This window comes from Sander vitreus, chromosome 15 (genome assembly GCF_031162955.1).
Source record: "Sander vitreus isolate 19-12246 chromosome 15, sanVit1, whole genome shotgun sequence".
NCBI classification, from domain to species: Eukaryota; Metazoa; Chordata; class Actinopteri; order Perciformes; family Percidae; genus Sander; species Sander vitreus.
The window spans coordinates 11,385,123-11,398,297 of NC_135869.1; the positions used below are offsets into that span (position 1 = coordinate 11,385,123).

The 13,175-nt window shown below is 39.5% G+C and overlaps 1 protein-coding gene across 8 annotated transcripts; it reads left to right on the top strand.

Moving 5' to 3' along the window:
• The first annotated feature begins 775 nt into the window (after nt 1-775).
• Nucleotides 776-11,939, top strand: ubtf (upstream binding transcription factor). 8 transcript variants are annotated; one of them, XM_078269074.1, is made up of 21 exons: nt 776-1,509; nt 3,877-3,934; nt 4,307-4,479; nt 4,597-4,680; nt 4,783-4,938; nt 5,039-5,103; nt 5,209-5,335; nt 5,420-5,530; nt 5,652-5,785; nt 5,890-6,031; nt 6,122-6,163; nt 6,296-6,403; nt 6,693-6,848; nt 7,004-7,150; nt 7,626-7,736; nt 7,833-7,921; nt 8,018-8,207; nt 8,294-8,341; nt 8,478-8,531; nt 8,612-8,740; nt 8,842-11,939. In XM_078269074.1, exons 2-21 carry the CDS (start codon nt 3,898-3,900, stop codon nt 8,950-8,952), a joined length of 2,214 nt encoding a protein of 737 aa, XP_078125200.1. In that variant the 5' UTR covers nt 776-1,509; nt 3,877-3,897; the 3' UTR covers nt 8,953-11,939. The 8 variants fall into 8 exon arrangements, with proteins under 8 accessions (XP_078125200.1, XP_078125195.1, XP_078125202.1 ...); XM_078269069.1 differs by having other exon boundaries at nt 779-1,509; nt 3,877-3,949; XM_078269076.1 differs by having other exon boundaries at nt 1,388-1,509; nt 3,877-3,949; nt 8,845-11,939.
• Nucleotides 11,940-13,175: the final 1,236 nt, after the last annotated feature.

Below are 13,175 nucleotides of genomic sequence, written 5' to 3' on the forward strand. Positions count from 1 at the left end.
TGCCACTCAGCTGCATGCTGCGTTCTAGGTTATCAAGTAAACTCCCAACTTCTCAATACTCCTATTTGGAAAACACTGACCGTAGACGTGGCCGTAAAAACTTTTGTCCTGAAATAAGAAAATTAAACTCAATGACAAGATAACTAAATTAGGCATTACGTTTTTCTTGTGCTGTGGCTGTCAATTTTTATTTTTTTTAACTCAGATTACGTCATACAAATAATTTACCAACAACACATCAATATATGTCATTTATGCAGGACAAAGTGCCAATAAATAGGACATTATTAAACAAATAACTAGACAATGAAATGAAATTTTGAAATAATGCAAACCTTTTTAAAACTCAGCTAATTATTATGGAATGTTATTTAATTCTGCTTAGTGTAAAAATACTTTATTACAGGTCAGCTTTATTTCTTTCAAGCAGTTCCTATGTATCACATATCTTATTTCATAAAGCTACTTTCATCAAAAAGTCTTCAAATGTCAAATCAAGACAAACACGGGAGAGCCAAATATGCGATTGGCTGTTGCTTTGATCTGAATGAGCAGCCAGAAATAATAATACAATAAAACAGTAATTATAAATAATAATAATTCAGTGTGCAATAACAAACGCGTTCTGTGTGCAACAACATAATGTGAAAAAATTCAGGTGCAATAATGTCTATATTCACAAGTAGTTTTTATACAGTGTATGTTTTATTAGAACACTCAAATAGTCAAATTCTAGATCAGCTTCCATGTTTGTGCATGCTCTTGTGCAATGATGGCAACATTTCCGACAGCAAAAGAACGCAGCACATTTTAACAAGGCCGAGTGCCTGAAAGTCATTTGTTTTCCCTGAATCGGACTGACTGGATTGGACGGCCGGGGGTTCCGCCCACAAACACACAAGGTGGAGTTGAAAAGAAACAACATGCTGGGCCAAAATGAAGCTGTCAAACAGCCTCTTACTATTTGCTAAAATAGGATTCGAGCAACGTGAAATACAGGGAGGCTTACCTTGAATACCTTTCTCTAAAGTGGAAATCTGACATTAATAAATTAACATTATAAACTTTATAAAAAAATAAAAAAAAATAAAAAAAAGTATCACATAACAAAAGTGTATGTGATATGAGCTGGTTGCACTAACTAACCACTGGCACAACTTTGGCTTTTCTGAAACTCTTGATAAAATATTCGGGTTGCAAACTTCGGCTGGTGATCAGACATTGTCTGCCTACGGGAGTAAAAAAAAAAAAAAGAATCGCTCGGTTTGGTTCAGAATCAACGGTGCAAGTTCGGAAAAAATGGATGTCTCCGCGTAGCGAAATGGTTGGTTGGATGGAGAGAGGAGCTGCTGCGCGTTGAGTGGAGGGAGACGGTGAGTGAGATGGAGGCGGGGGGGAAGGACCATCTCTGCGGGGACTGGAGCCCAGGACCGACGGCGCAGTGCTGGCTGTCGTTCAACCCTCCCCTTCTTCCTCCACAACGACACCGAAGCTCACGCCGAGAGACAGGTAAGCCAACAAAACAGCCGCTCGGTTTCACAGTGAAAGTGCGTGATAAACAATCCAGAATACGCGTCTAAAATTCGCAAAATCTACCTTTAATGTTTGCTTTTGTTTACTTATAAAGCACCTCGGTCGGTAGCCTCTTTGTAGTAGCGAAATAAACCGACCGCTGTGGCAGGGTACAGACGAGGTCGGCCATAGCCGAATTTCTTGTCCTCTACAGCGGGGGAGAAACTGGATGTGTAAACCCGGAGGTAAACGTGGTATTTACCCTACATTTACACCAAGCGACTGTTGTATGCGAATTCCCGTCATCGAAACTCGACTATTTGTGCTGAAACCGGGGTATTTGCGTGGGGGAATTAACGGTGGTTTCCGCACCGAGACCTCCATGCGGCTGTTGGCGGAACAACCAGCCGCCTCTCTCGGTTAGCCATCAGGGATCTCGGTTTAATATCTCACCGTGCATAGACTCGCCCTCTCTCTCCCCCTCTCTCTCTCACTGACTAGCCCAGAATCTGCCCCGACGACCGAGCTAGGAGAACCCGCCTTCTTGCTCTCGCTTATACGCTTTTGGATCGAGGGAAAGGATTCTACAACGCCCTGGGTTTAGTTTTAAGCTCCGTATTTCTGTGTTTGCAGTGCGCCATTGGACCTTGTCACGGTAGGTTTCCTTGTAACGTTAGAGCAGAGCTGAAGCATGGCGGACCTGGAGCTGTTGTCGCGCCAGTGAAGCTACTCAGCCTCGGATGTTAACATGTTTCTTTTGAGCGTTTATCTCACAATTTAGGTACAGTTTAACCGCGTAATATTGTAGCCGAAACCGTTAACAGCTAACGTTAAAATGAACTATTTCGTAAAGTAAGCTCCAGGCTGTAACGTTTGACCGTTAAAATATTTTCTTCCTGCGCCTCCGCAAGTCCTTCCAACCCACCACCATGAGAATTATCTCGGCCATTATAATTTGTTAAAAAAGAGGGGTTTTTACAAAACACGGTTAATATTAAATGTAACAACAGAGATTGTGTTTCTATAGTAACGTTTAACGGTAGCTAAAAAAACACATTAACTGTTTTTAATGTTTTGTTGGTAACAGTTAGTCCAGGTCTACCCCCAGGAAACAGGAGATTGTCATTACGTTAAATGAGTTTAACGTTTTTGTATTAAATGATAAAACATTTTTGAAGATATGGCTGTACATATTAGAGAAAAGTCAAATTTCAGCTTTATTTGGCGTACTAAGTTGCCCTTGGCCATAATGCCTTTTATTTTTTTTAATCATCCATACTGTTGTAATTTTCTTGAAACTGAAGAAAAATTCGGTGTTTAAACGGTTCCAGATGTAGCTACGTAACAGTAGCTTTTTAGTTACATATAAATGGTGTTATCGATGGTTTTAATATAGCTAGGTCACATCGTGGACACCACTGTGAGCTGGGGCCATCAAGGACACGATGAACAACGAACAGCCGCCATCATTGGAGCATAGCTCGGCTACGCCTCACTGAAGAATGCACTGGTTTTTGCACTAAAATCTCAATATTAAACGCCAGAAACCTGAATAAACCGGTCTGTAAATACGCTTGAAACACATTTATTAGCTGTAAGCGAATATTATATTGACTTTCTCGCTTCAGTCTGAGGAAACATTTGAAGAGAAGATTATAGGGTTGCATGGCGGAGCTAGATCCGCATCCATCGGTGATGAGGCGCCTCTACCGAGTGGCGCATTTGGCTGCAGTGCTTCCAAGCACCATTCCCCCTTGTTGGAGACCGAAAGCAGATCCCCCGTCCGTGGTCAGCTGGTCGCCTACAGCTGCCTGTCCGACCACGTCCATTTGCTTCCTCCTTCCGTGGATCCTCCCCAACCTCCCGTTCGACAGAAAATCCTCCATTACCGAGCGGACCAGGCGAGAAAATGGTCGCTCCTTTTCACGATACTTTGGTCGCGGACTAAAGGACAGCACTAATACGTTAAATTCCGTCTAGCAAAATTTGCTCGACGGAGACTCCTGTTGTCGTAGCTAGCTGTGCTAGCTGAGCCCTCCGCAGTGTTATTTGAGATTTGAAGCCGTCACAAGCAATAGCCTATGTCTCACCATGTAGCGTAAACGTTTAAGGGGCGGTGTAATAAACATAAACCATTATGTCGAGGCAAATTTAAATTCCACCACTTGAAAACATTAGTTTTACCTTTTTATATTACAGACAAATCGCGTTTATATGAATAATATGTTCATGAAAATAACATTATAAAAATACAGCTTGTTGTAGGAGCAAAGTATGAACCTATGGATTGCAATGCGTTTTCTCTATAACAGTTAATGTGTTTGTTAACTAACGTTAGAGGTTTTTGTTTTGTTGCTTTTGTAGATACAAGGCCATACACTCACAATGAATGGAGAAATGGAGGCAACCACCCAAGACCAAGGTGGGATTTTGACAAGTATGGAAATATTTTTTTTAATTATTAACAATAACAACACATCTGCTATTATGAAAACCTTGTATATTAAGCCTATAAAAATACAATTTATTGATGTACTTTACAGGTTACTGTAGCAATTGTAGTGGTGACGCCCTTTGACAGTAAAACCAGAAATCAGAAATTTATGATTTAGTCACTGAAATCCCAGTATTACATACCTTAAAGTGAATATAATAGGGTTTTCTATTCAGAGAAGAATAACTGGACATAATTTCAGACATACAAAGGGATAGTATAGTTTAGTTTTTTAATTTAGCAGGCAGATTTATAATGTGTCCTTTTTTTCTTTCCCTTTCTTTTTATTTGTTATCACAGTATGGGCACAGGATGACCTCTTAAATCTGCTTGAGTCCATGAAATTGGCCCTGCCTCAGAAAGACCTGACTAAATACAAAACATCAGAGTCCCACCTCGACTGGCAGAAAGTGGCCTTTAACTCCTTCACAGGAGAGATGTGTAAGCAGAAGTGGCAGGAGGTCTCCAAAGAGGTAAGCCAGTTTAAGTGTGTATTTGTATGGCTTGTGCAACAGTCATATTTGACTGTTAGAGGCCAAATGTTGTCTTGATTTGATTTAATAGTATTTTTTTGTCTGCCTTAACCACAGATTCGTAAATTCCGGACTCTAACAGAACTCATATATGATGCCCAAGATTACATCAAGAACCCTTACAAGGGCAAAAAGATAAAGGTTAGTTAAAACATACATTTTACTCGACTAATGAACAAGTAGCAGTTATGAATACAACTCATAAGAGTTTTAACTTCACAACCCACACCCCCTGATTTACAGAAACATCCAGATTTCCCCAAGAAGCCATTAACTCCATACTTCCGGTTCTTTATGGAAAAGAGGGCCAAATACGCAAAGTTGCACCCTGAGATGAGCAACCTAGACCTAACTAAAATCCTGTCCAAGAAGTACAGGGAGCTACCTGACAAAAAAAAGGTTGGTTAAAAGCATCTGATGTGCAGCTAAAATAGATTTGATTCTGTTTCTGAACTCATTCACTTCTAACAGAAACATTGTTTTCATTTCATGGCTACAGAAAAAGTATGTTGAGGACTTCTTACGAGACAAAGAAACATTTGTGCACAGCATGATGAAGTTCAGGTAAGATTACTTATTACCATTATTCATAATTGCGTCTTATTAGCACTGTGGATATTAGGTCTGCCTAAGGATGACAATTGTGCTTAACTGTTTGTGTAAATGAAGAGAACTACACCCAGACCTTATGGAGAGCATGACCAAGAAAGGTTCAAATGCACCAGAGAAGCCCAAGACACCCCAACAGCTGTGGTACAACCATGAAAAGAAGGCCGTCCTTAAGACACGCCCAGATGTAAGTTAAGGCATTCACAACACAACAGATAAAATGCACATTTGTATGATGGGACTGATGTTAACTTTCTGTGTTTGACACCAGGCAACCACCAAAGACATTAAGGAGAGTCTTGGCAAACAGTGGACTCAGCTGTCTGACAAGAAGAGACTAAAATGGATCGCCAAGTCCCTGGAGCAGCAGAAACTGTATGAGGTAAGCCTACAGTGGTGTGTGGGATTTTGTTGTTTCTATACAAGGGCTGTAAGAAATATGAAGAGCAATGATGACACACAGTCTCTTTTTTTCAGTGTTAACTGTGTTTGCAATATTCTAGGAGACAATGCGGGAGTACATCCAGCAGCACCCGGAGTTAAACATGACCCAAGGGGATATCGTCAAGTCCACCCTGACCAAGGCTGAGAGGCACCTGAAAGACAAATCTGACGGCCGACCTGACAAACCACCTCCGTGAGTCACTGCTTCAAATACACTGTTGACACATCTGGTCTGCTGGTTGTAGGTCACTGCCCTGTGAATACATCATTTTGAATATGATGTATATGTGCTTTCAGAAATGGTTACTCGATGTTCTGTGCCGAGTTGATGTCGAGCATGAAGGATGTACCCAGCACAGAGCGCATGGTTATGTGTAGCCAGCGGTGGAAGCTTCTGAAGCAGAATGAGAAGGACGCCTACCAGAAACGCTGTGAACAGGTGAGTTCCGAATCATGTCAGATAATCAAAAAATAGAAGTAAAACGGAGTACTTGAATTTTATCTAAAAATGTAAATTTTCTTTTTCCAGAGGAAGAAGGAGTTTGAAATTGATATGAACAGATTTCTCAGTGTAAGTCTTAATTTTTGGTTTCTACTTCCAGCATATGTTTTTTGTTGCAACCATCAATGTTCTCATTTGTGTGCTATACTTAATGCTGAAATACCATCTCATGTGTATTTTCTCTGCTCTATGGACCTGTAGTCTTTGTCAGAGGAGGAGCAAAACCGGGTTTTGTCTGAGGATAAATCAGGTTTTAAGAAGGGTGGAGCTAACAGTCCTGCTGCCAAAAAGAGGGCTTCTAGAGCAAAGGTAAAACCAAGTATACACTCTTCACATTTGCTCAAATTGAACTGTTTTTTTTTTTGTGCTGGATCTATTTTTTATTTTTGTGTTTACCACGTTGACCACTGCAATTTTTTTTATCCATAGAAATTAGACTACAAGTGTAGCACGTTAAGCTCAAGTTCCAGTCACTACATGTTTGATTCTTCATACTATTAAACAGTTCATAAGTTAAACAAGTTCAATCATCGGTATTCAGAAAGTTACTTGTGTTGTCGTATCCTTTTCTGATATTCCCTTTCTCCATAACCTGCAGGTCAATCCAGAGAAACCCAAAAGGCCAATTTCAGCCATGTTCATTTTCTCTGAGGAGAAGCGTCCCAAACTGCAGGCGGAGCGGCCAGATCTTTCTGACAGTGAGCTCACGAGACTCCTGGCCCGCATGTGGAATGAGCTGCCGGATAAGAAGAAGGTAGTGTAACATTATGCTGTAAAATGAACGTAAAATCAATAGAGTGGATCACAGGAGGCACATCATGTCAACATGTACTATTTATTTATTTATTTATTTTTTATTTTATTTATAATTTTCTAAATAAATGTCCTTATGATCTTTTTGTCATTTAGGAGAAGTATAAACGCCTAGAAACGGTCCTGAAGGCAGAGTCAGAGAAGAAGGAGAAGGAGGATCGTAGTCGTCTGCCGGACCCACCCAAGACTGCACAGGACATCTGGCAGCAGAGTGTCATCGGAGACTACTTGGCCAGATTTAAGGTATGCGTCGCTCCTAGTCTCAAGAACACGTATGTTACACTATAAACACCAGTTTAAAGGGTGATACTAAACATAGATGTATTAAAAGAATGTAGTGCTTTAAAAGGTTAAACACTTACGAATACGTTTAATTTGTGTACAGTGTTTACCTTTTCACTACCAAGTCTCGTTACTCAGCCTCGGACATCAAATCATGGCAGATAACACTAGAATAAAAGTAGAGTAATAATAAGTAGCAAACGTGAAAGTATTGGAACTTTGAATCCATCTATACATTTTCTCTTCTAAATGAAGTTGAAACAGAGTGTCCTGATGTAAATATATAGAATATTTAAAAGGTTTAAAGAGGTTAATAGTACACAACAGTCACACTATTAGTAATGAACTGCAGCTGTATAATTTTATAACTAAGTGCTGGAAATTATACATAAAATAATCTCTACAAGTGCATTTAATGTGAACCTGTGTTTTGCAGAGTGACCGGCCAAAGGCACAGAAAGCAATGGAAGCAACCTGGAGCACCATGGAGAAAAAAGAGAAAATTATGTGGATCAAAAAGGCAGCAGAAGACCAGAAAAGATATGAGGTTAGTGATAATTCACTGACAATGTCCAGTAGAGCTCCACAGCATCTATTTACGGTATCCGTGATGGCTAACCGTTGACTTGACGCTTCTCAACAGAGAGACCTGTGTGAGATGCGCTCACCTGCCGCTGCCATTGCCTCAGGGAAGAAGATGAAGTTTGAGGGTGAACCCAAGAAACCTCCATCGTAAGTCTGTCACATCCAACTTGTCTGCGTTGTCTGTTCTGTGTCTTATAATGAAACCCTAAAGTTGTGATTTTTCGCTTCCCTCTTACTGTCTAGAAACGGATATCAGAAGTTCTCTCAGGAGATGCTGTCCAACGGAGAGCTGAATCACCTCCCGATGAAAGAGCGGATGACGGAGATTGGCAGCCGCTGGCAGAGGTTAACGCTGAAGGAGAAGGACCGCTACAAGAAGATCGCAGAGGAGAAGCAGAGACAGTACAAAGTCCAACTGGAACAGTGGCTCGCTGTAAGAAGTGGTTGTTTGAGGAGGACATTTTGTGAAGACATGTTGGGCACTTGACTTATCTAACATGCATTTTAATTCTTCCACAGAGCTTGTCTTCACAAGAGAGAAACACTTACAAAGAATATAATTCACAAGTAAGTCTGTTATTTCACGTCATGCTAAGCACTGGGCTGTCACAAACTGGATTAGAAATTGTATTGTAGTTCTGTAATGTTTTAAGCTTTCTAACGTTGGCACGTTTTAAAACTGTTTACCTGCTTGACGTTTCAGAAAAGGAGAGCTCCAGCCAAACCAGGAGGCCCCAAGGCAAAGGTCAAGAAATCTGTAAGTGCAGACTCTCATTCTTCTTCTTGTCTCATGAATCGGCTGTATTGATCTCATGATGAAAATCTCTCATCCCACAGGACACGGAGGAGGAGGAGGAGGACGAGGATGAGGACGAAGATGATGATCGTGAGAAGGCTTCCTCTGAGGCAGACTCATCCAGTGAGGACGACGACGATGACGACGATGATGATGACGACGATGATGATGTGAGTAGTACGCAGAGATAATGACAAGAAGTGCAAGTTGATAGTGCTAAATAGAAATATATATATATTTAAAAAAAAAAAAATGTATTGTTTGCTTGAAGAAGGACGAGGATGATGACGATGACGACGAGGCAGAAGACAAGGAGAACAAGTCGGAGGACAGCAGCAGCGAATCGAATTCAGAGGGGTCGTCGGATTCTGATTCGGACTGAAACTGGCCGACGTCTACGTGAGACAAACTGAGCAGCGCTGAGCTGAGCCAAGAGTCAAGGGAGCTCTGCCACTGTGCCAACCCCACTCTCCTCCCACCACCAGAGGGAGCCCCTGCATCGCCTCATCCACTTCACACTCGCCCACTTTATGTCGCTGCATTGGTGACCTACTCCTGGAGGGACCCTGTCCTTATGTCCAAAATCTGTTTCATTCCCTCCCCGGTTTAATGATCATCTCACAACACGGGCCGCTGACGTTATGCCAAAAACGGCATCCCGCTGGTTTGGTGATGTCATGAACTTCTGCCGCTGGTTTCAGTCCCGACTTGCAGGTTCAATGGTTTAAGGTTAGAGTTTTAATGTTGATGGTAGTTCATAACCTTCCAGTGTTTATTTTATTACTCTGGTAATTAGTTGAAGACAGGCGGCATAAGTTGGGAACGGGCTTCATAGAGCCAAAGAACAGTATGGTGGATCACTTTAGGGAGCGAGAGGGGAAAGGTACAGGGTACTGGAAAATTGCACTCTTCAGAATGTTTCCTTTTTTTTTTTTTTTTTAATATTATTTTTCCCAGAGCATTGTCGCATTGTTCTGTATTCTCAATTTATGATGTAGATTTTATCATTTGGTTCTTAAAGAGGTGGTATTTTTTCAGGAAAAAAAATCAAGCCATTTTGAATGTCTTTTTGTTGCTGGAAAATTTCAGTTGTTACCCATGTTCTCATTTAAAAAATAACCGTGCCTATATAAAGTATTCACCCCCACTTGGACTTTTTCATGTTTTATTGTTTTAAGATGTTAAACCAAAGTGGATGCTTTGGTACTCATTAACATAAAATTAGAGCTTGTACTGCAACATTTAGGGGGAATTTACTTTAGTGCTTTCTAATTGAGAGGAAACCTGCCCACAGCCAGCTGTGATGTCCGGTTTGTTTGAAGTGTAGCAGACATTTTAACACAAACTGATATTAATCTCATCTAAATCTCAGTAAGACCACAAGCTCAGCAAATGTTCCTGTTATTTTCCAAGTAAAAATAAATATCTACAGTATCTAAATGAAGTGCAAGTTAAAAAAATTTTACAACAATTGAGTCTATGTGGATCGGTCGTTGCACATGTGAACACTGCATTTCCCGGTTTCTTTTCGTGAAACTGCCCGTTCGAGGTTTATAGTGGCTGTAAATGAGCCACTGTTTCCAAGATCTGCGACAAATTCTGTATTGGATTTAACCTCAACCAATGCGCTTCTTGCACCAACACAGCCTGCTCTAAGCAGATTTACAGCTGTCCCATATTAACATTTTTTTTCTTTTTAATGATTGACCTTACTGTAGTCTGCAGGCTATTCTGTGCCTTGAAAATATGCTTGTATAATTCCCCTTGAATGGTAGCTTGTTTCAATTTATTTGGCATGTTTCTTTATCTTCACATTGTAGTTTTTAATACAAAAGAAGTTGTTGGTGCCTCCAGATACAGCTGTATTTACTGGTCACACTTTTAATTTAGTGTGATCTCTCCATTCAACTTATAAAGAAACTGTATGCACCAGTCAATACTCATGCAGTCAATTATTTACCCTTTTTATTTTTTTTAATCAGGAGTTATTTTATATCAGTTGGTTAAGATTTGTTTTGAGTGTCAAAAAAGCCTGATTGCATCCACTGTGCTTCAGAGATGTAAAACAAAAAAAGGTTTAAGAAAGGTGAATATTTTATAGGCACTTTATGATCCATTGCCATGCGTCTGTCATTGAAAGGTGTCCTTTATCAAAGTTAACAGACATGTCTTGTACACATTAATCCATCAGTCTGATATAATTCAGTTTGACTCAGTTAATGCTGGCCTGACAGTAATACACAGTGTTTATTTGGAGGGATACTTGTTTTCCACATGTAGAGCTCAATTGGATTCTGTGTTTTTAAAGAATATGTCATACAGTTGGTGTATGTTTCTTTTCTGAACCGTTGTTTTACGTTTACGGTTTATTTGAATTGTTAATTGTTTTGTTTTAATTGTGAGCAATTGTGTTCTGATCCATCTGGAATCTGGAAGTTTTTTTGTTTTGAATTTTTAATGGTATTTTGACCGTAATCCATATGGGTTTTAGTCTGATGCTTAATCCCAAAAAAGTGTGCACTTATTGTAAATCTGTCCCTCTGTGTGAGTTTGTGTGCATGCATGCACAAAACCGTGTATATATGAGGGTGTGAGTGTGTGTTTCTTTGCTTTAATGTGTGCTGTTTTTACTGTTTTGTTGCATACCGTGACGGGACTGCAGCAGGCTTGTTTGTGCCTGTGTGGGGACGTCATACCAACACCATGAATGTAGATATTGTTAAATCTTTACATTTTTTTTCTTTTTCTTTAATACTTTTTCTGCTCGACACTGTTGTGTCATTGGTTAACTGAAAACAGACTATTGACAAGACTTCCATGACTGTCATTTTGGGTCCACAGACAGATGAGTATATGGCAAATATTAACAATCTGTGTAATGGACTGATTTTGACCATTTGGAATCTCATTACTGTCTGATACTAAAACCAGCATGGACTATTTAAATGATTTGGGGAGGGAATGAGAAAAGTGATTGCTGATAGCGATAGATGGGAGTTTGTAAAAGGGATTTGGGGAACTGAGTTGCCAGAGGAATTGGGGTTAAAAACGTGTAATTTTTCCTGTAAATACTGTTTTTGTATTGAGTGCTTATTGTTTTGTTAGTGCTTTAATTTGGCAAACCCTCATCTGTGACTTCTGAGGCTAGTGAGTTTTTCACTCACGGGGGAGAGTTTTTGATTTAATTCACCTGTTTTAGTTGTTTCTTCTCTCCCTTATGTTGGTTTATAGAGATATCTAAGACAGCAAAGCTTTACAAGTTTGTACTGCTGGTCATTTGACAAAATTTGATGTTTTCTATAGCTGAGGGTGTTCTTATGTCCTTGTAGTTCCAGTATTTGGGCGAATAAAAATTATCTTTAACAGTTAGAGTGTGTTCTGTATTGGCCCTACACAAGCAGACAAGACGTGGATCAGAACAGTGATGTGTAGGAAGAAATACACTGTCAACACCCCTGTGTACATTTGGTCTGGGGCTGTTCCAATGAAGGAGAATCGTAATACATCATAAAATAATATTTTACACAGTGTGCTTTGGAGCTGCAACTATTAGCCGATTAATCAATTAGTTGATCAAAAGACAAAGGATTCTGAAACAATTTTTGGAAAGATAATCACTTAAGTCATTTATCAAGCAAAAATAACTACAATTCACTAGTTCCAGCTTCTAAAATTTCACAATTTCTGGCTATGCTCTGTGTTAAATCATTAAAAACTGAATGGCCTTTGGTCTTGGACTGTCAGTTGGACAAAACAACAATTTGAATCGCTTGACTTTTGCTAAGCATAGTTATAATGGCCATTTCTGACTATTTCTGGGTATTTTACACGTTGCATGTTTAATAAATTAATTGAAAATCAACAAATTAATCCATAATAAATATAATCATTTGCTACAGACCTAATGTGCTTCCAGCAGTTTGTATGGCCACATTAACCTGCTAGGAGGCCAAAACTTTGAACTACTGGCCCCAGGTTGGGAAACACATAATTAAGTAATATGCAACTATAGTCACTAAACTAAAAATAATGGATTTAAAACTAAACAAAAACACCAAGACCAAATCAGAAAATAAAGTAGGACTCTTATTGTGTTGCAAACTCCCAATTTTCAAAAAACAAGCACGAACCATTTGATACAGGGGCTCCTGGTTCTGCGGTGTCCACATATTTTTGGCCATAAAGTGCATATTGTTGTTACAGATGACCTCATTCAACCGCTCAGGCACAACTATGTGATCACAGAAAACGAGCAAAAATATCAGGTTCATTTATTAATGTCTTAAGTAGATGAAGCTGCGTCAAGTCTGTCAGTAATACCGGAAAAATGCTGATTGTACCTTCAAAATAAAATCATCCATAAGGCCTTAGCTGCGTCACACAAGATGGAACAAGTAGTTACCTCCACCACCAGCTGTAATATTAAAATACTAATTGTGTGTTAATGCTTTAGTAACACTATTCCTAAAGCGTTACCCACTATTCAAATAATATGATGATATTATAACAGTACATTTTGCTGAAATATTTTCTACTTAAGTCAAATTATACTTTTTATTATAATATTTTTTACTTGTAACAGGGTATTTTTTTTACATAGTGATA